Genomic DNA, 26,823 nt, shown 5'->3' on the forward strand with positions numbered 1-26,823 from the left:
CTTAAATACACATTGCTCATGAAAAAAATCATTCATTATTTTAAAGGATGAGATTAACTTCTTACCTGTTTCTCCATCTTCTTTTCTATTGAGATGTGCACTGGAGAACCTTTTCCTTGCCGCAGAATGAAGGCATTGTTTGGTCTTGTGTTGTGAATTTCGTGGCATTGACTTTGTGTAGAATTTGAAATCTCTAACGAACTTTGTCCACTTCATCAAGCATCTGCTTTCCTGACATTACAAATCGCTAAAACGTTTTTTGTTGTTGTTGCGTTTGTTTTAGATGTCAAGTTTTCAATTTCTTAAATGGGAATTGACTGTAAGCATCAATACCAAACTTCCTTGCCTCTACTCGTAGATGTGCCATGTGATCGGTGGCCCAGATCTGCTTGGTTACAAAAATTATTGAAAATATCTTCTTTTGTGTTCAGCAGTACAAAAAAGAAAGGAAAATATGTATACAGGTTTAGGATAACTTCAGTTAATTTTCTAGTTTAATCTCAACATGAAATCCGGCCCATTGAGAAGTTCCAGTAGTGTGTGGCAACTGAATATGCTGCAGTTTGCTTTTGGAACAGGATTTTTTTTTTCTTGCTTAAAATCCTCCCAATCAGTTGATATGGGGGAAAGAATTCTTATTTTATAGCCTTTTCCATTCATTTTTATTGTGGTAATTAAAAATAAATAAATACCAAAAGTATGACAAAATGTCATGCCACTAAGATGAAGGAAAGCATGTTTTTTTTAAATAAATTCCACATCATAATGTAAACAAGTAAATTATGCCCATCAGTTATGTAATCTTATTTAGACATCCATTAAAAGTGTACTATGCATACTTTTTGTTTACTACTTTGAAGTAGTTTTTGTTAAGGTGTGTTTTGACATTGACCATTTAGTGTTTATAATATCTAATGTAGTACATCTAATGATGTTTATCAAAATGTGTATTACATGATGATTTATAATATTTACAAAATATATCAATGAATGATGCTGGTTTGTTATTTTTATAGGCTCCTATATATCCCCATTATTGAATACCGTTGAACTGAATATGCAAATCCTTTAAATGGATGAGACGGCATAGGGGCCCTTTTTACCCCCCAGTTGGGTAAAAGGCTTGTCACCTTCATGGTTCAAGGCCTTCTCCAGTACTGATACAAATTATGTTTTGTGTAATATCCAAGTTAATATATGTGCAACAGCCACTTAAAGCAAAGTCTGCACCTTTTCTGTTATTTTTATTTTGATAATTTGAATTCAATTTCTTCAATAAACAATTTCATAGAAATGTTTAGGCACAGAGGCAAAAGGAGCCAGACAAATTGTGTTTTTCTTTTACAAATAAAATTTGATAGTAAAAATAAATAAATAAACTTTTTCATCACACACATTTTTCGCCAACATGACCAGTCAATTTGAGTTATATCATTGCGTTTTTTACTTAATGGTGCAGTTGTACATCGCATAATGACATCACATAATTACATCACTCAGCACAGGGTTCATGCAAGGTGCTTAAAGTGCTTGAAGTACTTAAATTTGACTTACTGAAATTTGTGTCTTGAAAACAGCCATACTTATTAAAAAGGTACATGTAAAGAGCTTGAATTATTTTTATTTATTTATAGTATTTGAGTAAAATTATATAATATATATTGTCTATCTATAATTGTATTGTAAATTAATAAAACTAATTTAAAATTTATAATATTATCGGTTCTTGGGAAGTGATGCATTTTAAATTTTAGTATGGGGTCACTTACACAAAGATAATCATATTTGGGGATCCATGGCATCTAAATGATTGAAAACCACAGACTCGCTTTTAAAGTCAGTTCCTTGCTGCCACCTAACGGCGTAACTATGTATCACTTTGTAATTAGTTCTAATGAAATGCTTTAGATTTTACAAATTAAAATAAATATATTTTTTCCTGTTATTATATCTTTAAAAATGAATAAAAGTTCATTTGATTTGCTGTTTTATGCAATGAAAGATGATTGTTAATGTTACCACACTTAAAGTTGCCACCGCCTATACATGCTTTGCTTTTTGCTTCACTTTATGCGCCGTTTTCATTTATTTATTTTTACAAGTTTTACAAGTCCTTGAAATTTTATTTTACATTATTTGTTAAAATATTTGTAGGAATCTTGTTGGCAACTTTTAACAACAAATCGACCTAGGTGCTCATGAAGAAGCAGGAAAAATCATTTAATATAAATAATAAAAAAAAAAATTTACGTTGATATTTGGACCAAATCTGGACCGAATCAGACGGACCAAGTGAAGACCAATTTTCAACGTCATGACTTGACATAGCCCCAAAAACTGGGTGGGGTTCTTTTAGACATGCTGGTGTTTTAGGCATTCTTGAAAACTCTAGAGATAAACAGACCCACACTTTTTTTATTTTAATGGCCATATTCATAAAAGTACATTTTCAGGAAAAATTCCATGTTTTATAGCATTTAAAAATGAAGTGAAACATTACATTGAGTCCATATTGCCTTCAAAGAAACAAAAAGCTGTTTAAATTGTGCACGTTTGTTCATTCTTTAATGTATTCCTGTGATATTTTTAAATCTCCCCCGAGCATTTTAAATTATTTTGTATTTGTTGTAATTGAATTTGTATTCAATGTGTTGACATTCTGTAATAATAATAATAATAAAATAAAAAACGGTTGATTCATTCAGGAACCTTCATGTTGCTCAGAGACGCAGAACAGTGCTGTGGCTGTGTTTGGAATTATTTTTGTTGGAGAAATAGAGCAAAAGCAGGAAATATGGTGTCTAAAACACAAGTCTCTTAATATTAACTTGTTGTTTATTGAACTGTTGTATAATATCAATATCACATTTGTAATCATGCTGATTTTGATGAAGTCTCAGTGTGAAGCGTGTTTGGTTAATTCAGTAATTCAGTGTTTGACAGGCCTCTGTTCAGCAGCATCACTCCTGGAGAAGAGACTTTTATTAAGTTTGCATGTATGCTTTTGTTGCATGTCATATTTGATGCATCAGGCTTTTAAGGAAAAAATATTCCATTTGGTGCAGATGCTGATATTTGTATAATGAAATTCTGATTCTTGTAAATCAGTGAGATCTTTCTAACAGTAGAGCAGATACTGACATAAAATGATCTAAATATCAGCGATCGCTCTATATCTCCAGTAATATGTCTTCGTAAGATGAGACTGAAATGATCCAAACATATAATGCAATGCAATCCAATGCTGATTGAGAGATGAAGAAATAAACGCTCCTCAAAACATCCTAATAATTAATTGTGTAATGAGAAAATATGGGTTAAATGCATCTGTAATCAAGTCTGTTTCTGAAGTGGACAGTCACTGTTGGGAAATGAAATACAATATAAACTGCCGGTGTTTGTGTGAGGTTTGTATGGATATAATGACTCTTAAAAGTCTATACTATTTGGCAACCCTTTTGAATCAGTTTGGTGATAAAAGGCTGTGATCTCATATCACACATCTTCAGTCTGAGATCTCTAGATTACATCAGACGAGTCTTTCTGTCAACCTAAACCTGTTTCTGCTATCTGTGTAAAACAATGAATATGTCTTTTACTAATGGAGTTCAGCCAATTCATGACAATGTTTTACATTAAGCTACCCATAAACGTTACAGTGAAAAGGTTCTTAAAAATCATTTAGTAAAGGAATACAATAAATGCTTTTTTTGTGGCCCATCACGCAGTCTCTGTTGATTGTGTGACTGTGACGTCTCTGTAGCGGCTCCTTATTCACCATCAGCTGATCCTGAGGAAACTGCACTGACCGATAAATACTGAGAGTCCTACAATAAAACACACAGACAGTCAGATATGAGTCTGAGACATTACTGCTGTCACATCACATCAGCAGATCCAGCTCAGAAAACACACAGTATATTCATATTACAGCCAGAGATATGAATGAACAACTGATCAACAACTACTATCACTTAGAGACTCTGTAAGAGATTCAACTATTCATAAATCAGTCACATCACAGAATTAAACACATTTTAAAGAGACTAAAGTGGAGCTGAATTATGATCTTATATTCTCCAATCACACACACAGGAGGTCTGTTACTCAATTTAGAAACTTTAAATAAACAAAGACTCACAATAGTATAATTTCTCCAGTTTATAATGTGGATCCTTCTTCAGATCAGAGAGTAACATCCTACTAGAATCTCCTAGATTATTCCACAACAGATCCAGTTCTCTCAGGTGTGAGGGGTTTGATCTCAGAGCTGAAGCCAGAGCAGCACAACCTTCATCTGTGACGCCACAATAACTCAACCTGTAGAGAACAATGACAGAATGTGAATTGTAGTTGAAGTGTGTGTAGTTTGTTATTGGAGAGGAGATATAATGACAAGCATTGCCACATACTGCTGCTGATAGAATGAGATTTATGCATGTTGATGCTCAATGCTGCTGTTTGAAACGGTCATGTGCTTCAGGACTGAACAGACACACAGAGCTGAATGTGAGATATTGTTTCATAGTGATATAAGGACGGATCTGTCTGGAGAAACAGTCACTTGCTCCTCTAATAAACACCTACAGGAGGACATCCGCTTCACAGGAGCCACGTGTTCCCCATTACATCTCATTTATTAACTCTTGTGATCAAACACTTGATCATTGTGTCATGTTTGCTCTCATCTGGCAGCTTAAAACCGAATATAAATGTGTTGAACTCAATAGAGATTCTCAAGGTTTTAATGTATGTCATGAAAATTATGTGAAACATTATCAAACAGACAGTTTCTGTTTGTGAGAACTTTAAACCGTTCTGTTTTGACCAAGATTGTATTTAGTTTATCTTCAGTTGGATTTGTTGCTTGATGGTATTGAAGGATTATCGGACTTTAATGATGTGCAATTTCCTGATCAATCCTCTACTAACCAAACAAAACAGCCGGACAGAATAGAAATTGATTTTCACGATCTTTTAGACCAGGGATTTCAACGCTACCAGAATAAGACGGACAAGAGGAAGCAGAAGACGGAGCGTCACAAGCGGGCCAAAGAAAGAAGTGGAAGATCAAAAGATCTGTTTCAAACTAAAAGAGATTCTGAAGTTAATGAGAAAGCAAGAGTCGATGAACAAAAGAATAATGAAATTAATGAGAGAGATGATTAATCTGTATGATTTTTCAGTTGATTTATGTTAACAAATGGTTTAGGAACAATGGAACTCCAAACTTATATCACAGAAGTGTAAATGTCACAATGTTATGTTATGAGTATGTGCTGTATTTAGAGAGCACAGATATTAATTGCTTTGTAGTTATTATTGCTATGTGGTTATGTCACAGGCCGGGGCAGGCGACCGGACCTTTCTACACCGCCCCTCTGAACCGTACCACCTCAAGGAGCTAGCAGAGAACACCACCAGACCAGACAATCAGATAAAAAGATACAAAGTTCGTCTTTATTGAATTAAAAGTATTTTTAAGATAAAATGGCACTCGATCCACTCCTTCTTCTTCTTAGAATCCTATTCGAAGCCGGCCAAGAAAGCGAGAGAGAGGAATAACGCAGCCAGAGAATGGGAAGTACGTAGAACTCACAGCTTTATCAGGTTCTCCAAGCCTTAGCAGACTCTTCGCTGGACTCAGACAAAGGGATAGAGGGTTAGTATAAAATCACAGCTTTACCAAGCTCTTCGCTGGAATCAAACAGAGAATGGAGGGTTCATTTAACTCACAGCTTTAGCAGGTTCTTTGCTGGACTCAGACAAAGGATGAGGATTCGTATAACTCAACTTCACAGGCTCGTCGCTGGACTCAGGCAGAGGATAAAAGGTACGTGTAACTCTCAGCTTTAGCAGGTTCCTTGAGCTTTAGCAGGCTCTTGGTTGGACTCAGACAGAGGATAGAAGGTACGTATAACTCTCAGCTTTAGCAAGTTCTTTGCTGGACTCAGACAGAGGATAGAAGGTACGTATAACTCTCAGCTTTAGCGAGTTCTTTGCGGGACTCAGACAAAGTATGGAGGGTTAGTATAACTCACAGCTTTAGCAGGCTCTTTGCTGGGCTCAGACAGAGAATCGAGGGTATGTATAACTCACAGCTTGAGCAGGCTCTTTGCTGGACTCAGACAGAGGATAGAAGGTACGTGTAACTCTCAGCTTTAGCAGGCTCTTGGTTGGACTCAGACAGAGGATAGAGGGTATGTATAACTCACAGCTTTAGCATGCTCTTCAATGGACTCAGGCCGAGGATAAAGGATACGTATCTCCCAGCTTTAGCGGGCTCTTCACTGGACTCAGGCAGAGGATGGAGGGTACGTATAACTCACAGCTTTAGCAGGCTCTATAATGGACTCCGACAGAGGATGGAGGTTACGTATGACTCACAGCTTTAGCGGGCTCTGCAATGGACTCAGACAGACGGTAGAAGGCACGTATAACTCACGGCTTTAGCAGGCTCTTCACGGGACTCAGACAGAGGATACGGATAACTCACAGCTTTAGCAGGCTCTTCATTGGACTCAGACAGAGGATGGAGGGTACGTATAACTCACAGCTTCAGCGGGCTCTGCAATGGACTCAGACAGACGATAGAAGGCATGTATAACTCACAGCTTTAGCAGGCTCTTCATTGGACTCAGACAGAGGATGGAGGGTACGTATAACTCACAGCTTCAGCAGGCTCTTCACTGGACTCAGACAGACGATAGAAGGCATGTATAACTCACAGCTCTGAATAATACACTCCACAAGCACCGGTTAGCGAGACCCAACGCCCCTCGAGTGAGGCAATCCAACAGGTCAAAGGCACGAACAAAGGCAGACTTTACTCCCCACACTCGTGTATTAAATAAAGCACTCGAAGACTTCACACGTGCAATTGTCCATCACACACACTGCAATCCACACACTCACAGTAAACTAGGGCCTCTGCTCGTAGCTCCGACCAAACGCCTCAGTCTTCAATAGCACTTTAACCCAGGGACAATCGAGAAGATGGAGAACAGCCCACAGTACTCGCTTGGGAAGAATCAAATCAACATGACGTTTAGCTTTCAAACCCTCGTCTTCGATACCTTTGGACCCAAGATGACAAAAGATGGAAAACGGCAGGCAGGAAGACAGCGAGAGAGAGATGGACGACCACAAGCACACTGGCTTGGAGAAATTAGCACATCAGAAAACTTAGTTACTGACCAGCAATCATCTGACCATCACATCCATGGAGGAACAGAAAGCTTTATAAAGCAATATAAACGGGTAGGATGGTACTTAGCTCGTTCCAAAAGATAACATGTGCACATCCGTCCTTCAGTCTCCAAAGTCCTCCTTTGCAACATCAATTTTTCCTCTGATCAACAGCCTGCAAAGATCCGTCCCTGCCCCACGTCCTCTCCTCGCGATCTCTCACTCGCACTGGTTTCCTTTCTTTCTGTTTTTTGCTTACCCACCACCATGTCTTTTTATAATCCACATCTCAATTACATGTCTCAATCGCCGATCGCCACCCTCTCATCACACACCTGACACTCATTTCCTCATCTAATCACCCGTTTACTCACAACTCACGGGACAACCGGAACCGGCCAGGTGTTACACCGGTACAGTTCCGGCAGGGAAACATCTTCCCGCACAAAGGTTCCGCCTGCCTCTAGTCACTCCGTGACATCCTCCCCCACCAGTCCGTTCTAGTCCCTAGAACTGGGTTCCGACACCCAATCCCCATACCTCTCTGGGGGCTGTCCCCTATTATCCCGTTGGGAACGTCTCGGTGGTGAAGCGGGATCCACCCCTCTTGGCTCGATGTTCGGGCCCCTCGGAACCACTGCCCACCCCACTAAGGGTGGCCTAGGGGCCACAGGGACTGTTGGAACCTCCACTGTAGGCCTCGGATAGTTCGGACAGGGGCGGAGTAAGTTCCGATGTAAAACCCGCTCTGGGCCCGACGTTCCCTCAGGGCGGATACTGTAAACCGGCTGGTCGGGGCGCTGTTGACGTTGCACCACATAAGGCAGGGCCTCCCACCGGTCACTAAGTTTACCCTTCCCTTGGCGCCGATTGTCCCATACCAAAACTCTCTCTCCGGGCAGTAACGGAGCCTCCCGTGCCGTCCGGTCATACAACCGCTTGTTTTTGGCAGCGGCTACGTTGATTCGGTCAGTGACCTGTTCATACGCCGAGTGGAGTTGTTGATGATGTCTGCCTACCCAATCAGTCAGACTCCCAGTCTCTCCAGCCACAGCCGTTCCCAATAGTAAATCCATGGGTAGACGCACGTGTCTCCCAAACATCAGGTAAGTTGGAGCATACCCGGTGGTGCTATGCACACTATTGTTGTAGGCCTGTACCAGGGCAGGAAGACTATCAACCCAGTTACTCTGATGCTCCATGTCCAGCGTCCCCAGTAAGCCCAGCAAGGTCTGGTTAAACCGCACACACCCCCCGTTACCCTGAGGATGGTATGGCGTGGTGTGAGTCTTCCTACACCCATAAAGTCGACACAATTCCTGGACAACCTTGGATTCAAAATTTGGCCCTTGATCTGAATGCAGGGTCTCTGGGCACCCAAACGGTTGGAACACCGTCCTCCACAGAGCGTTTGCAGTCGTAATAGCTGTCTGGTCCAGAGTCGGAATGGCCCAAGCATATTTCGTGAACAGGTCAGTTACCACCAGGATATTCTGGAAGCGATCCGTCAGTCGACCCAACGTCAAAAAGTCCATAGCCACAATGTGCAAAGGGGCCTTGGGCCGCATGGGGACCAGCGGAGCTCGCACCTCCTTTCTAGCTTTAAAGAGCGTGCAACGCTGACATTTCCGAATGAACGACTTTACGGACGTCTCCATCCCTGGCCAGTAGAAATACCTCCGCAGCAGGGACACCGTCCTCTCCTGCCCTTGATGTCCCACCTGGGTGTGGTAAGCTTGTAACAAGGCCTGGATCTGACCCTCGGGTACCACCACCTGACACACAGCCTCATGCGTCACTGGGTCTTGGATGGACCGACAAACCACCCCATCTCTCAGACAGAGCCTCTCCCACTGCCCGAGGAGTTTTCTCACTACCCATGTCTGGGCCCGTCTTTCTGCCACCTCAGGCCATAACCCCTGTACCAACCAGGACCGTATCGCCCCTAGACCAACATCCTCCTCCTGCCGTTCCTTCCATCGCTGCGGGTCCCAGCCCCAACTAGCGGGGGCTTCCTCTAAATGGGAACCAGGTGCTTCCACAGCTCCTACCATGAGCTCCCCCTGGTGTCCAATAGAAGGCACCAACGGAGGACCACGGGCCTCGACCTCCGGGAGTCTGGACAGCACATCGGCATTAGTGTGTTCCCGGCCCGGTCGATACTGAAGTTGATAGTCATAATTGGCCAGTTGCGCTACCCACCGTTGTTCGACTGCCCCCAACTTGGCTGTCCGCAAGTGGACCAGGGGATTGTTATCAGTTACTACGAACACCTTGGCTCCCCACAGGTAATCCTTAAACTTTTCACACATGGCCCACTTCATGGCCAGCAGTTCGATTTTAAAGGAGCTGTAGTTAGAATCGTTTCGTTCGGCGGGGTGAAGACTTCGGCTTGCGTAAGCTATAACTCGCTCCATTCCCTGCTGCCGCTGGGCCAACACGGCTCCCAGGCCAATGTTACTGGCATCAGTATACAGGACGAAGGGCTGGGTGAAATCCGCATATGCCAGGATGGGAGCCTGTAACAGCTCTTGCTTGAGCCTCTGAAAGGCGGCATCGCAAGCGGAGTCCCAAGCGACAAGAGGAGACCCCCGGCCACGGGGACGACCTGAGCCCGCGAGGAGCTGATTTAGCGGCTTAGCGATCTTCGAAAAATTTTTAATAAACCGCCGATAATACCCCACGAAGCCCAAGAAAGATCTCACTTGTCGCACTGTTTTGGGTGGGTCCCATCCTTGAACGACCGACACCTTTTCAGGATCCACAGACACTCCAGAGGCACCTACACAGTGGCCCAGGAATTTCACTTCTTTTCGGAACAGTTGACATTTCTCTGGTTGTAACTTCAGCCCGTACTTTTCCATTGCCCGAAACACCTGTTCCAGATGCTGGAGGTGGGATTCAAAGTCTGGGGAATAAACTATGACATCATCTAGATATACTAACGTGGTGTCCACCAACTGGCCGCCCAGACACCGCTGCATCAGCCGCTGGAATGTGGCTGGAGCATTGCAAAGGCCGAACGGCATCCGGTCCCATTCAAAGAGCCCAAAGGGGGTAGTAAATGCGGTCTTTTCCCGATCCCCCTCCTCCACCTGCACCTGCCAGTACCCGCTGGCAAGATCTAATGTAGAATACCAGGCAGCTCGAGTCAGACTGGTAAGAGAGTCCTCAATCCGCGGTAGCGGGAAGGCGTCCTTCTTAGTTACTTGGTTCAATTTACGGTAGTCCACACAGAACCTCCAGGCTCCAGTCTTCTTTCGTACCAAGACGATAGGAGCTGCCCAAGGGCTACTACTCTCCCGAATAATCCCCTTCTCCAACATCCCTCGCAACAGGGTACGAACCTCAGAGTAGAGAGTTGGCGGCACCGGACGATACCGCTCCCGACTTGGTGCGGCATCACCGGTAGGAATCTGATGTTTTACAACATCAGTACGACCATAATCCTCATCGTGTGTAGAAAATACGTGCTGCCATTTCGCCAGAAAATCCTGGAGCTGTTGGGTATGACTCTCTTCCAGCCCCTCTCCTCGCAGGGATTCTCCCTGAAGATGAGCCGGCATCCCCTCTCCAGAAAGACTCATAGGCTGGTCCACTCGCCTCAGGGCCACTTCGACCACCGTAGAGCTCACTTGACAGAAGCTAACCTCCCCACCTTCTCTCACTTGTTGGGGGCTCACTGAAGTAACTCGGGCCAGTCGTTGATGGCAGTACAGGTTAACGGGATAAGGATTCACGTTCCGTACTCTCACAGACACTCGGCCCCAATGGGCCACGGCCAGTCCTCGAGCCACCTCCACGCTCTGACAATCCCAATGGGGCTCGACAAGGACCCAATCCTCCGGTCCATAGGCCCGAGCAGGCAACCGGGCCCAAATAACAGCCTCACTCCGAGCCGGGATAGACAGGGCATATCGACAAGCCACCCGGCCGGTATCCTCACGGTCTCTTTGGGAACTGGCCGTGTGGATCCGGCGACAATCAGCAACAATACGTTTCCATTCCCATTTCTCGGCTGGCGGAGCGGCTCGAGTGGGCCTAGCTTGAAACAATTCCTCCCAACAATCCATTATGACATTCATGCCCAAGAGGGCTCAATGCGCCCCCAAGCAAGGGTCTCGAACCACCACAACCCCCTTCTGCGGCACGGTGACCCCATGGATCTCAAAGTCTGTGACCAGGTATCCAATGTAGGGGATGTCCAAACCATTTGCCCCTCGCAGGGTAAGCCAAGGAGCCTCTGCCCCCTGTAACCATTGGGCACTGAACAGTTCTTTAGACAGGCTTTCGGAGAATAGAGTAACTTGGGACCCGGTGTCCACTAGACACCGGACTTTAACGCCGTTCACCTGAATCTCCACAAGGGGGCAATGCCCGACTAAACCATCTCTGAAGCCAGGAGATGAAGGGTCCATCAAGGGGGTCCCGGCCACTTGACCCACAGTAGCCGGTAACTCTAAAAACCCCCCTGTGAACCGCGGCGAGAGCCGCACTGGCGACGATAATGTCCAGATTCTCCACAACTATTACAAATCGGGCGACCCTGTTCGTCCCACTGGAATCTAGGGCCGGCAGGCTGGAATGGGCGTCTTCCTGGGTCTCGACTCCCATCCGAGTAAGAACGTTCTCGGGGTAAAGTCAGAGGAGGCCGTTCCCGGCGGAACTCCTCCAGAAGGGTCTTGGACAACTCGGTCATTTGTTCACGGACATCCTTCATAAGGTCAGCACGTAAGGTGTGCCTCCAATCGGACAGCCCCAAAGGGGAAGGGTCGCTTGTTCCACTGGCGGCCATGCAAACGGAGGAATCCGCCGTCTCCGCATGGTCCAACTCCAGAGCCAATGCTTCTCTCCGCAAATCCTCAAACGTCAGCCCGGGGTCCCGGCGGAGCTGCACCCGCAAGCTCTGACGAACAGGGCCTTCCCGGAGCCCCAGGAGAAATTGGTCCCGCAACAGAGTCTCCTCTCCTCCCAGACCATGATCACGCCTCCCCTTCAGCCTAGTAAACTGCTCCCGCAATCGTAGAGCGAAGGCCCGTAGAGGTTGCCGGGGTCCCTGTTTACAATTAAAAAACTGAGTCCGGAGGACAGCTACTGGAGTGGCATCGCCATACTGCCCGGCCAAGAAATCAAAAAGGGCTTGGGCCGTAGCTCGAATCTCTTCAGGTGCAGCCTGCACCTCTCTCTTGGCCTCGCCTTCAAGTGAATTCAGAACGAACTGTAACTTCTGTGGGGCACTTAGCCCCTGAAGTCCCGCCAGGTACTCGACCTGGGCCTTCCATTCTGATCAATTCCGAACCTGGTCCCCCATACCTCTGGGCCCAGGGGGCACCCATAAAAATAGGCGTAACTTGAGGCCGGCCCGCCGGCAAATCTTCGTCTGCCATCAGGGGGTCTCTGGTCGCTCAACTCAAGGTGGAATCCTGCTGACTACGCCAAATCTGTCACAGGCCGGGGCAGGCGACCGGACCTTTCTACACCGCCCCTCTGAACCGTACCACCTCAAGGAGCTAGCAGAGAACACCACCAGACCAGACAATCAGATAAAAAGATACAAAAACTTCACAGGCTCGTCGCTGGACTCAGGCAGAGGATAAAAGGTACGTGTAACTCTCAGCTTTAGCAGGTTCTTTGAGCTTTAGCAGGCTCTTGGTTGGACTCAGACAGAGGATAGAAGGTACGTATAACTCTCAGCTTTAGCAAGTTCTTTGCGGGACTCAGACAAAGTATGGAGGGTTAGTATAACTCACAGCTTTAGCAGGCTCTTTGCTGGGCTCAGACAGAGAATCGAGGGTATGTATAACTCACAGCTTGAGCAGGCTCTTTGCTGGACTCAGACAGAGGATAGAAGGTACGTGTAACTCTCAGCTTAGCAGGCTCTTGGTTGGACTCAGACAGAGGATAGAGGGTATGTATAACTCACAGCTTTAGCATGCTCTTCAATGGACTCAGGCCGAGGATAAAGGATACGTATCTCCCAGCTTTAGCGGGCTCTTCACTGGACTCAGGCAGAGGATGGAGGGTACGTATAACTCACAGCTTTAGCAGGCTCTATAATGGACTCCGACAGAGGATGGAGGTTACGTATGACTCACAGCTTTAGCGGGCTCTGCAATGGACTCAGACAGACGGTAGAAGGCACGTATAACTCACGGCTTTAGCAGGCACTTCACGGGACTCAGACAGAGGATACGGATAACTCACAGCTTTAGCAGGCTCTTCATTGGACTCAGACAGAGGATGGAGGGTACGTATAACTCACAGCTTCAGCGGGCTCTGCAATGGACTCAGACAGACGATAGAAGGCATGTATAACTCACAGCTAGCAGGCTCTTCATTGGACTCAGACAGAGGATGGAGGGTACGTATAACTCACAGCTTCAGCAGGCTCTTCACTGGACTCAGACAGAAGATAGAAGGTGCAGATAACTCACAGCTTTAGCGGGCTCTGCAATGGACTCAGACAGACGATAGAAGGCACGTATAACTCACAGCTTTAGCGGGCTCTGCAATGGACTCAGATAGAGGATGGAAAGTTACATATAACTCACAGCTCTGTATAATACACTCCACAAGCACCGGTTAGCGAGACCCAACGCCCCTCGAGTGAGGCAATCCAACAGGTCAAAGGCACGAACAAAGGCAGACTTTACTCCCCACACTCGTGTATTAAATAAAGCACTCAAAGACTTCACACGTGCAATTGTCCATCACACACACTGCAATCCACACACTCACAGTAAACTAGGGCCTCTGCTCGTAGCTCCGACCAAACGCCTCAGTCTTCAATAGCACTTTAACCCAGGGACAATCGAGAAGATGGATAACAGCCCACAGTACTCGCTTGGGAAGAATCAAATCAACATGACGTTTAGCTTTTAAACCCTCGTCTTCGATACCTTTGGACCCAAGATGACAAAAGATGGAAAACGGCAGGCAGGAAGACAGCGAGAGAGAGATGGACGACCACAAGCACACTGGCTTGGAGAAATTAGCACATCAGAAAACTTAGTTACTGACCAGCAATCATCTGACCATCACATCCATGGAGGAACAGAAAGCTTTATAAAGCAATATAAACGGGTAGGATGGTACTTAGCTCGTTCCAAAAGATAACATGTGCACAGCCGTCCTTCAGTCTCCAAAGTCCTCCTTTGCAACATCAATTTTTCCTCTGATCAACAGCCTGCAAAGATCCGTCCCTGCCCCACTTCCTCTCCTCGCGATCTCTCACTCGCACTGGTTTCCTTTCTTTCTGTTTTTTTGCTTACCCACCACCATGTCTTTTTATAATCCACATCTCAATTACATGTCTCAATCGCCGATCGCCACCCTCTCATCACACACCTGACACTCATTTCCTCATCTAATCACCCGTTTACTCACAACTCACGGGACAACCGGAACCGGCCAGGTGTTACACCGGTACAGTTCCGGCAGGGAAACATCTTCCCGCACAAAGGTTCCGCCTGCCTCTAGTCACGCCGTGACAGTTATTTTGCTTGCTTTGTAAAAGAACGGTTACTGACCAGAGGATGCATTTAGTATTATGGATGCAAAATGGAACTTCTAGTTAAAAACCAAAGCATAAGGTGTTGTCTGCACCTGCTAGGCGTATGAGGTGTGTGGTTTAGACACATACATCCATGAATACGCATATGATATGTAATGTGTTGTAATTGTCCTATAGTTTAAAATAGCAATAGGCAGGCTTGCTGTCTAGAGATGTAATTTTTTTATTTGAACTTTTAACTCTGCCTTGAGAAGCCTCTATGGTAAAGGTTACATTTCCTTTCTACACGAGAGGCAGGAGCAGACTCAGACCGGGGGAGAGGAAAGAAGTTGTGTATGAGATTGACACAGATGATATGCAAGGCTATAAAATGCTGGAAGAAGAGATGGACGAGGCCGACATTTCCGTGGTCAAGACTTCTCGCTTGTTATTTTGTTATTTGCTTATCAGTTATTGTTTTTATATAAAACGAAACCATTGTATTGGTGATTCGTTAAACTTTTAAATCCAGTCTCTGAGTAATTAATTATTAAATAACCAGTTATCAGAACCTGAATAAATCCTTATTTGGATCTTCAAGTGGTCTGAACTCGGCTGAACGAGCACGGACACCGGGAGGAGAGATCTGAAACTTCATTTAACATCCACTCAACTGAAAGGTAACTACGGATTGAATTGAAAAGTATTATGAATTGTGTTGGGAAATATGGATGTGAATAGTAGGTTTTAATCCCCATACCGGTATAAAAATACTACAGTATTCATGTACTTGCTTCTGTATCAAATGCAGATATAATCTACATATAGACTACAGTGAACATCAGAACCAATGACTTTTACTATGCTGTTTATTTAATACTAAACACCTGAGGCTGAACACTTCATATTTACTTTAAATGTGCTTCATGTGAGAGTCATATATGATCTTACCTCAGTTTCTCCAGTTTACAGTGAGGATCCTGTAGTACATCAGAAAGCAGCTTCACTGAATCTCCTAGTTTATTCCACGACAGATTCAGTTCTCTCAGGTGTGAGGGGTTTGATCTCAGAGCTGAAGCCAGAGCAGCACAACCTTCATCTGTGACGCCACAATATCTCAACCTGTAGAGAACAATGACACACTCTTCAGTCTCAGATCAGATCAAAAATATTAAGCAGCACAACAGTTTCAACACTGATAATAAATCAGAATATTAGAATGATTTCTGAAGGATCATGTGACACTGAAGACTAGAGTAATGATGCTGAAAGTTCAGCTTTGCTTTACAGGAATATTAAACACTATATTTTAAAATATATTAAAATAGAAAACCAATATTAGAAATTGCAATAGCCTAAGAGTTTACAATATTACAGTTTTTTTCTTCTGTATTTTGATCCCTTGATGATCATAAGTGACTCCATTAAAAACAAGGTCAATTATTTATTAGGTTTATAATATAGAGCTAATATAATATAATGTAATATAATATATTATCAACACAAGCATTTAAACTAGGGATGCACCGATACCGATACTGGTATCGGGTATCGGGTCGATACTGAGCTCATGTACTCGTACTCGTATTCATTAAAATGCCTCGATACTAAACGCAGATACCACGCATGTGATCAGTGCCATATTCAGACAAAGAAACACCAACAACAGAAAAACAGACAGCAGAATGTAGTTATTAGAGATTAAGGATGTCTAAAAATGTACATGCAATGAATAAAATGTTAAACATTCAGTATTAATGCCTGTATAGCTGATGTGAGCAAGCTGATAAGCAAAACACGCTGAGTGGATCCAGCACGCGGCGGCGCAGATGCGCGAGCTTGTCGAGTGAATATCCCTTTCTCACAGATATCACTGGAAAGTTTGTACTTCGGTCGGAAATGTCAAAAACGAGTAAGTAAAACAATGCACAAGTTACTTAACAGTAGGGAGAGATAGAGAGAGCACACGCGCACTTCTGTGGTGTGATCTTTATTGATGTTCGCTCAGCACGCATCATTTGAATTAAAACTAAATCGTAAATATATGACAACATATAGGGGCATTCATTCACTTTAAACATCATTTATTTTTAACCTTAAGCATTGAACACGAGTGAAACACAAGTGAAACTATCAGCCTGTGTGAAATGCGCTGTTCTGTAATTGTCCCTTTCATCTGCTCCGGCACACATAAGTGCGCGCGCTGTGCGTGTTTTCCTTGCTTCATGCGTGTTTCTGCAATTATATGGCTTTGAAATCTAAATGTTTCAGATGAAAAAAAAGAAAGAAAAATTCTATATCTGAAAATGATTTATTTATAACGAGTGGTTCCCTGCATAATTACAGCAAAAAGCGTGGTTACAGCACTGAGCCGCTGCAATGGAGCAGCTCTAATGCTATTTAAGATGATGTACCATAGAGAAAATAAATAAATAAAAAATTAACAGTGAAAGTAACAAAAAATTGTAAATTACATTTTAATGGGCATAATTAAGTGTGAAAAATAACCGAAGGATATACAGCCAACCCAAAAATTATTCAGAGACCAGATATAATTATTATTATTTTTTTACTAGTGGGTGCAGGACACTATAGTTAATTTAAGTAACTGAGGATAGCAAAATAAAGTAAACTGTGACAAATTATACCCAAAAATTCTTCATACAGTGGACTACCAGCTTTCATGAACCTGGTTGACAGCTTGCCCAGGAGACTACAGGCTGCCATTAAGGCTAAGGGTGGCCCCACAAAGTATTGATAGTTGTGTAAATATTGTCATACCAACAGCTGTCTGAATAATTTTGATTGATTGATAGAAAGGTATTATCAAGCTATATTTGTTCTGACACAGATTAACTTGGAGTTCTTGTAATAGTTTATTAGGATTTTCTAAACTATAGCGAATAAATTGTGAGAAATGTTGAAGGTGTCTGAATAAATTTTGGTTTGACAGTATCTATTTGATAAATGAAGTTAATCAAGTAACATTTTACATACTCATTTGTTTTCTTTACCCAATATTTAAAAAATGTAAAAATACAATAAAAATATCGGTACTAGTACTCGGTATCGGCAAGTACCCAAAATTAAAGTATCGGTATCGGGCGAGTACTGGAAAAAGTGGTATCGGTGCATCCCTAATTTAAACTGATAGAAGAGAATAGAAAACAAACTGAAGCATTTAAACTCAGATCTGTAAGTTAAATATAATAGAAAAACATGAATTCTTCTATAGCTATCTAAACATGGCTATGAAGTACAGTTTAGACAATACACCTGTGTGTGACTGTAAATGTCTTTCTCAACTCATTTTTGTGTGTGCGCGGCACATTATTTCTCTGCGGCCACGCTCAGCTTAGAGGGGACATTGGTCTGTATTTAGGTGATTGTGAAAGAGTGATTCAGTTCCACACAGAGATATAAAAATTATACATTGATTTAAAAAAAAAAAAAAAAAAACTGCACTGGTATGGGATCGGGATCTGTATCGGTCAATACTGAACCCCAGGTGTCAGAATCAGTATTGGAGGCAAAAAAAGAGCGATTGGAGCGTCGCTAGTTCATAGTGCAAGGAATGAAGTTCACAGAAATGCATTCTAGGGATGGGCATTTTTGGCAATTTCTTATTTTGATCATCGATAGGTTTCAAAAACGATTAATGGAGTACTCGGGGGCGGGGCATGTGCGGGGGGCGGGGCATGGCCGTAATAGAGATAATAAAAATATCTGAAGACTGTTATGAAAAGGAATGTTAAAAATAAAACATGTCTATGAAAACATGAACACATGATTATAACACTGTTAGATTATGATTATGATGCAGCAATGTTATTAAAAAAGAAGCATCTAAAAACGAATAGCTGCCTGAGGTGAAGCTGACTTTATGCCAATAAACTGAAACCCGTTCTATGACACTTCCTATGATATTAATCAGATAACCTAGATACATAACATAAACGTAACATTACAACTTGTATCTGCACAAAAGGATGCATATGCTTGAACTTTAAGGTATGTGCTATATGCGAGCGAGAGAGAGAGAGAGAGAGAGAGAGAGAGAGCTTTCAACAGTGCGCTGAAACACGGGCAAGAACAGGATTTACTATAGATTTCACATTTTAAATAATGTTCTCATTATAATGCTTATGTCATTAATGTTTTTGGCAGGTTTGTGCTATATTTTCATCTACATTATCAAATGATTCTTAAAATCATCTGCGTGTTTCTGAAGCCATTACGAAAACTATTTTAATTGAAGTATGCCTACTGTTGAGCAAATATGACGAAAAAATCACTGCTACATTATTATAGGATCAATATAAAAAAAAAAAAAGAAACATCTAAAAGCAATATGACCATCTCAAATAACTCAATTTCGGGCATTGCATTTGAGCATGAAACTAAACACTGGTAATATGCAGCGCATTCAGCATGTAAATAAATGTCAATATCCCAACGCATCCTATATTAGATTAATGAGATGTGTATGTAGCTAACCCAGACATCACTACGTGACTTCAAAGCCAAGCTTCTCTCTCTTCTCACGTCTATACTTTGAACCGCATGCTGTTGCAAGCTAAACAATCAGAGCTCAGGGTGCCGCCCAAAGTGATGCTATAACCAATCAGAATTATTTTTGTTTTTCCTCCACGATCATCGTTTTCATGATCGATCATCGCTGTCACGGCCGAGTACTCGATCACTGTTGCACATCCCTAATGCATACAGACAGTTTCTGTTTGTGAGAACTTGAAACCGTTCTGTTTTGACCAAGATTGTATTTTGTTTATCTTCATTTGGATTTTTCACTTGATGGCATTCATGTACTTGCTTCTGTATCAAATGCAGTATGGCAAGCCGTCTTAGCATTTAATCTATAAACCGTAATAGTATCTATTTTCATGTTACTAGTACTTATTTTTTAGATACTAGTATCTTTTCCATTAAGTACTAGTACTTATTCATTAGATACTAGTACTTATTCCAATAGTGACTAGTATTTACTTATACTCTTCTTGTTAAGACAAAATCGAACTAGTTCTTATTTTTTAGTTACTAGTAACTTTTTAGACCAGAGATATCCTGAACTTAATAGATACTAGTACTTTTAAAATGAGCATTTCTGCCCAGTATGCTAATCGTATGTTGAATATTAATGAACCAGCAACATATAGGAGAGAGATTAGACAAGAAACAGAAAGGAGATGAATGTACTTTTTTTGTGGAAACCACATAGAAAAGAAACAATTATTTGTACACAAGCACATAGAAAACCAATTTTGTCAGTTTTGTAAACTCTGTAATTACATAAACATAGTAGTCTAATGTGTTTGTTGATCATCGAGTGACCTCTAGTGGCAGGATGGAGATAAGACACCAATTTTATTATCTGTGATTTTCCTCTTTTTTCCTCCAGTAAAAACAATAAATATCACATCAGGGCTGTACCTTAATGTTTTTGCATATTAGATTAGATTCAACTTTATTGTCACCGTGCAGAGTACAAGTACAGAGCCAATGAAATGCAGTTAGCATCTAACCAGAAGTGCAAATAACAAGGTTTATAAATAGATATAAAAATGTGTATATACGTTGTTTTATGACATATAGTGCAAGTTATGAGGTAGATGGGGAGAGACTAGCTCAGTGCAAATGACTGTACATACAATTTAGGTTGCAAGGAAATATAAACAGAAGGTGCATTATAAAGAGAGGTATGTAAGTAGCATATGTTTATATATGGCAATGACCTTCACGGCATCCGGAGGTAGAAATGTGCAAGTTAATGTGCAAAATGTCAGAAAATGTGGAAAAAAGCAGGAAATAAAAGAACATTGTGAGTGAGGAGTTCAGACAGGTTGTTGAACAGTGCAGTGTTTGTGGTAAATGTCTTTGATGGAGGGTAGCACGACACCAGTGGTGTATTGGGCAGTTTTCACCACCCGCTGGAAGGCTTTCTGGTCCGAAACAGTGCAGTTGCCATACCACACTGCGATGCAGTTTGTGAGTATGCTTTCAACAGTGCAACGGTAAAAGTTCAGCAGGATGTGGGGGGACAGGTGAGCTTCCCTTAATTTCCTAAGGAAGTAAAGGCGCTGTTGTGCCTTTTTGATCAGTATGGAGGTATTGAGGGTCCAGGAGAGATCCTCAGAGAGATGGACACCAAGGAAATTGAAGCTCGCCACGCGCTCCACTTCAGCCCCATCAATGTAGATGGGAGTGTGTGTGTGGTCCTTCTTAGTCCGCCGGTGGTCTACAATCAGCTCTTTGGTCTTTTGGGTGTTGAGTGCAAGGTTGTTGTTGGCACACCACATTGCTAGATGCTGGACCTCATCACTGTAGGCCGTCTGATCATTGTCGCTGATCAGGCCTACCACCGTGGTGTCATCTGCAAACTTGATTATGGAGTTAGAGCCATATACTGGTATGCAGTCGTGGGTGAAAAGGGAGAAGAGGATTGGGCTCAGCACACAGCCCTGTGGTACCCCAGTGTTTAGGGTGAGGACGGAGGAGGTGTGGTTATTGATCCTAACAGACTGTGGTCTGTTGGTGAGAAAGTCCAGGTTCCAGTTACAGTGGTAACACTGGTGCTACAGACACTGAATGTTTTTAACATTAATGTTCTGTACAGTGCACACAAAATCCGAACCTTATGGTTTTCAGACAAACATTTTCTTTATTTGGAAAAAAAGGCCAAACATTATTAATAATAATAAAAAAAAAACAGGTTTTCTGTATGTGTAGGGCTGCACGATTTGGTCAACAAATTTGTTTTTATATAGCAATAAATAAAAACATTAAACAAAATAAGGAATATTACTTTTGTAATAACACTATTTCACTATAATATACAAAACTGAGTATTTAAGTATAAATATAATAATAAATATAGCTGCAAGAAAAGGGAAAAACAATTACACTTCTCTACACTGAAGAAAAACGTAAGGATATTGTGGAAGAAAATTAATTTTATGTTCATTTTATGCTTCTGTATTGCAAAAACCTTTTTGGTATGGCTGTGTAAAATTGGGAAAGGGTCTGGGGATTTCTAGCCTAAGATGTATGGACGACAAGGGAGGGGTCCATAGAGGGTGTTGGGGAGGAAACCAGACCCAGGGGAGATGGGCCAGATGTATGGTAATGACCTGAAAGGTTATTTGGGCCCTAAATATAAGAAGATATGCTTTTGTAGAATGATATAGTAGAATGTTGTTGTTTTTACTTCAACATATGTGGAAAATTACAGCAAAGAGATGTTTTGTAACCTTGTGACCTTGAGTGTCTAGAGTGTGGATATAAGGTGGAGGAGCACCCTCCCCGGATTGTCACACTCTGCAGCAACTGGTGTTTCTGTATGACTGTCTGACCTTCTTTGCAAAGAATTAAACCTTTTAAAAGACTAAGTGTGAGTTTGTCTCTTGCCTGATGAGGTTAAGTTAAAATTTTCCACAACAATATGTTTACCTCAAAGTTCTTAATTATTTGAGCTATTTTTACTCGTTATTTTGTGAGCAATAACGAATACTCAATTCATGTAATTTCTTCTCATTCATACTCTTCGCCAGAGGGCGACCTCACGCAGAAACTCCACTAGTGAGACTCACTTCCTGAAAATATGCATTCGCTGTTTATGTAGCCTAGTAGCTAACATGCAGATAGATGTTTTAATGATGAAGCATAAAGAAAATAAACAATGATTGTGACAATATATGGTTGTATCTGTGTTCTTCAAGCCATCTCGGGTATTTTTATAAGAATAAAGTATGTTTAAACATACGACAGCCTTTATCACGTATTGTATTACCATGTGGACTCTGATTGGACGTTTGATAGGTACTCATGTTTATGTAATGACTTGTTTGAATTAAGATATCTCCAAATACATTCTTACTAGTTCTTTATGAGGTTGAAGATATCTCCAAATGAACAGGTACTAGTAGTTATTCTGTTTTAGATATCATCTTTTGATTTCGGACTAGTAAGTATTGCAATAGTGACTAGTATCTATTCAAATATTACTAGTAAGCATTCATTAGATACTAGTACGTATGTTTTAGACACTGGTACTTATTCATTAGATACTAGTACCTATTTAATAGATACTAGTAGTTATTCATTAGGTACTAGTACTTATTTATTAGACACTAGTATCTATTGTAATAACTACTAGTAACAATTCGTATCTTACTAGTCAGATCTGCTTTTTTACTCGTCTTATGTTATGACTAGTCCAAATGGCTACAGTAGAGTTCAATTAAAAAATTTACTAGCAAAATAAAAATTCTTACTAGTAACGTTTTGAATAAGTACTAGTATCTAATAAATGTGTACTAGTATCTATTGAATAAGTACTAGTATCTAATGAATAAGTACTAGTACCTAATTAATAAGTACTAGTGTCTACTTAATTGGTACTAGTATCTAATGAATAAGTACTAGTATCTAATGAATAAGTACTAGTACCTAATGAATAACTACTAGTACATAAAAATGAAGTACTAGTCACTAGTGGAATACTTACTAGTCAAAACTGAATAGTTGATATCTCAATGACGGATCCCCATAGAAGTCAATGGCAAAAATTTAAAATTTGTTACTAGTAACAATATAATAGTTACTAGTCACTATTGAAATAAGTACTAGTATCTAATGAATAAATACTAGTATCTAATAAATAAGTACTAGTATCTAATGAATAAGTACTAGTATCTAATGAATAAGTACTAGTATCTAATGAATAAAGACTAGTATCTAATAAATAAGTACTAGTATCTAATAAATAAGTACTAGTATCTAATAAATAAGTACTAGTATCTAATGAATACGTACTAGTACCTAATAAATAAGTACTAGTATCTAATAAATAAGTACTAGTATCTAATGAATAAGTACTAGTATCTAATGAATAAGTACTAGTATCTAATGAATAAAGACTAGTATCTAATAAATAAGTACTAGTATCTAATAAATAAGTACTAGTATCTAATAAATAAGTACTAGTATCTAATAAATAAGTACTAGTATCTAATGAATACGTACTAGTACCTAATAAATAAGTACTAGTATCTAATGAATACGTACTAGTACCTAATAAATAAGTACTAGTATCTAATGAATAAGTACTAGTACCTAATAAATAAGCACTAGTATCTAATGAAAACGTACTAGTATCTACTGATTAAGCACTAGTATCTAATGAATAAGGACTAGTATCTAATGAATAAACACTAGTATCTAATGAATAAGCACTAGTAGCTAATGAATAAGTACTAGTACTTAATGGAAAAGATACTAGTATCTAAAAAATAAGTACTAGTAACATGAAAATAGATACTAGTACGGCTTATAGATTAAATGCTAAGACAGCTTGCCATAAATGCAGATATCATCTACATATAAACTACAGTGAACATCAGAACCAATGACTTTTACTATGCTGTTTATTTAATACTAAAAACCTGAGGCTGAACACTTCATATTTACTTTAAATGTGCTTCATGTGAGAGTCATATATGATCTTACCACAGTATCTCCAGTTTACAGTGAGGATCCTGTAGTACATCAGAAAACAGCTTCACTGAATCTCCTAGTTTATTCCCAAACAGATCCAGTTCTCTCAGGTGTGAGGGGTTTGATCTCAGAGCTGAAGCCAGAGCAGCACAACCTTCATCTGTGACGCCACAATCTCTCAACCTGTAGAGAACAATGACACACTCTTCACTCTCAGATCAGATCAGTTTAGCTGTGAATCCATTATTAAAGATAAAGTACAAACTTAAAGCACAAATCAGTGTTTGATGGATCATTGGACTGAGGTCTAAAACGTCACAGAACACAAAACATGATGATAAAACATCCAAAGTCTCATAAGTAAAGTCTCGGGTCACAAACACACACAAACATTCACACCTGTGGTTAATTTATAGTGTTAAACTCAAGGTTATTTTAGTTTAGAATTTTAAATTCGTTTTATTTTAATATCGTTTTCAAATTTGCTATAAAATTAAGTTTAGTTTTTATAAGTTTCATTCATATTTTTGTTAGTTTTAGTTTAGTTTTTACTTTGTGAACAGATTTTTATTTAGTTTTTATATAGTTTAGTTTCAGTTTTAGTTTCAGTTTCAAGTTGTGCTTAATGTCATATCTAACGGCGTGTTGAAATATTTAATATGAAAATAAATGTAGCCTAATTTGGTTATATTAGATGTCTTTTTTCTTATTTAATCATAATCATGATATTGTGTCGTGTCTTGCGCACACTTTTCCGTGAACAGCCGCGCATAGATCATAACTGGTCTAATGAAATTCAATAATAACAGCAATCATATTTAATTTATTTTATTTCAGTTTACCAGATTGTTTTTTCATCAATCGTTTCGGTCTTAGTTTTAGTTTTCGTTTACGATGTAAGGATTACAGAAACTCAGACACTTTGAACTCCTGAAATGGACAACACACACACAGTGCATTAACATACAGACATCTGTCTCCACATCCCACTGAGAGAGAATACAAGAAAATGCCTCTCTCACATATGCATCAGTTCCTTTTCATCCACTTTTCCCCTCACCCATCTCTCCTTTCACTCAGCTCACTCAGAATGGTCAATAGAAGAATGTAATATTCTACATTAATGCAAGCGTTATTTACAGTCATGTTTGGTATCATTTGAATTGTCTCAGGGCGACTGGTACAATGGTCTCATTCTTATAAGAAGTAAACTAAAAGGTAATACAGACCCTAAGAGTTCGGAGATATGTTGCATACTGTAGAGGGCGGATCAACACCTAGTGGTTTTCATGCAAATTACCTTCTGTCCCAAAAGGTGCCAACTCGACTTGATTAAATTGCAAATTACAAATGTTAATTCCTGTCTCCAGTTTGGGGGATGTCTATTCTGGTCTGAAGTACTTAAGGAAATTTGGCAAAAGGATCAGGGCGATTCTGTAACCAGACGCCCGTAGTGTGGTATGTCTCAATGCTCACACTATGTATTACTATAAAGTCAGGTATGCATTCTTCACTCGTAGATTTATCTTTGAGAATTCGATGCTTTGTATTGATATGATTTGATCTCTTTGAATTGCTGTGGAATTGACATAATACATACAGTATTTACCTGACTGATAATAAATTGTTACATTTGACCTTATTCTGTTTTACTCTGTAATTATTGACTCTAGTAGATTACGTTGCATCCTTGTTAAAGACATGAGCAACCGAATGAACGAGTAAATATAAAGTCAAGAGTTCACTAGAATAATCAAATATCAGAAGAATACTAATTAGAAATAGACAAGCAATCAATTTGTATTTCAAGCTAAATACGAGGTCATGATAAAATGGAGTCAGATTGGAGTTTAATTTAAATTGAAGAACTTTGCATACTGGAAAGACCGAACACGCAGAAAACCTTGATCCACCATCGGAAACCTTCCTTGGGCCGGATGGGTGGAGCCTTACAAAGAACATAACCTTGATTATACCTACCTTTCCATTTTGTCATTGTGTTTTCTGACTTGTTTTGGGTTTAGATTTGGCAATGTGTTTAATACATTTTTTTTTTTTTTCATTTTTGGATTTGTAATTTTGTTTTCAAAATTGTAATTTATTCTGCACTTCACATACAGTATACTTTACAGTGTGTCATATATGATCTTACCTCAGTTTCTCCAGTTTACAGTGAGGATCCTGTAGTACATCAGAAAGCAGCTTCACTGAATCTCCTAGTTTATTCCACGACAGATCCAGTTCTCTCAGGTGTGAGGGGTTTGATCTCAGAGCTGAAGCCAGAGCAGCACAACCTTCATCTGTGACGCCACAATCATACAACCTGTAGAGAACAATGACACACTCTTCAGTCTCAGATCAGATCAGTTTAGCTGTGAATCCATTATTAAAGATAAAGCACAAACTTAAAGCTGCAGTCTGTAACTTGTTTTGGTTAAAAATGATCTGAAATTAAAATTGGAGAAAGTACATAACCAGCCAGTGGTTAAAACTATCTCACTAAGAAGATCCGGTTAAATCAAACGATTTGTTCACTGTCTATGCTCTCCACTTACAGTATGAGACTGCTTTCTTTTGTCATTTTGTCTGATGGTCTATATGCACTACGTGTAAACAATTAATCAATTTAAAAG

At 40.7% G+C, this 26,823-nt stretch overlaps 1 protein-coding gene across 4 annotated transcripts in view; it reads right to left on the bottom strand.

Moving 5' to 3' along the window:
* Positions 1-2,396: 2,396 nt before the first annotated feature.
* Positions 2,397-26,823, bottom strand: part of LOC306854368 (NACHT, LRR and PYD domains-containing protein 12-like) — a 29,819-nt gene continuing 5,392 nt past the window's right edge. For 3 of the 4 annotated variants that reach the window (XM_079392304.1, XM_079392306.1, XM_079392305.1), the window contains 5 exons: positions 26,343-26,513; positions 24,203-24,373; positions 15,632-15,802; positions 4,142-4,320; positions 2,397-3,827 (listed from right to left, as the gene is read on the bottom strand). In XM_079392304.1, coding sequence (XP_079248430.1) covers positions 3,826-3,827; positions 4,142-4,320; positions 15,632-15,802; positions 24,203-24,373; positions 26,343-26,513 — 694 coding nt within the window. In that variant the 3' untranslated portion in view covers positions 2,397-3,825. The remainder of the gene's footprint in view (positions 3,828-4,141; positions 4,321-15,631; positions 15,803-24,202; positions 24,374-26,342; positions 26,514-26,823) is intronic. The other variant, XM_079392307.1, reaches the window with a different exon arrangement.

The sequence above is a fragment of the Barbus barbus genome (assembly GCF_936440315.1).
Source record: "Barbus barbus genome assembly, chromosome: 3".
Lineage (NCBI taxonomy): Eukaryota > Metazoa > Chordata > Actinopteri > Cypriniformes > Cyprinidae > Barbus > Barbus barbus.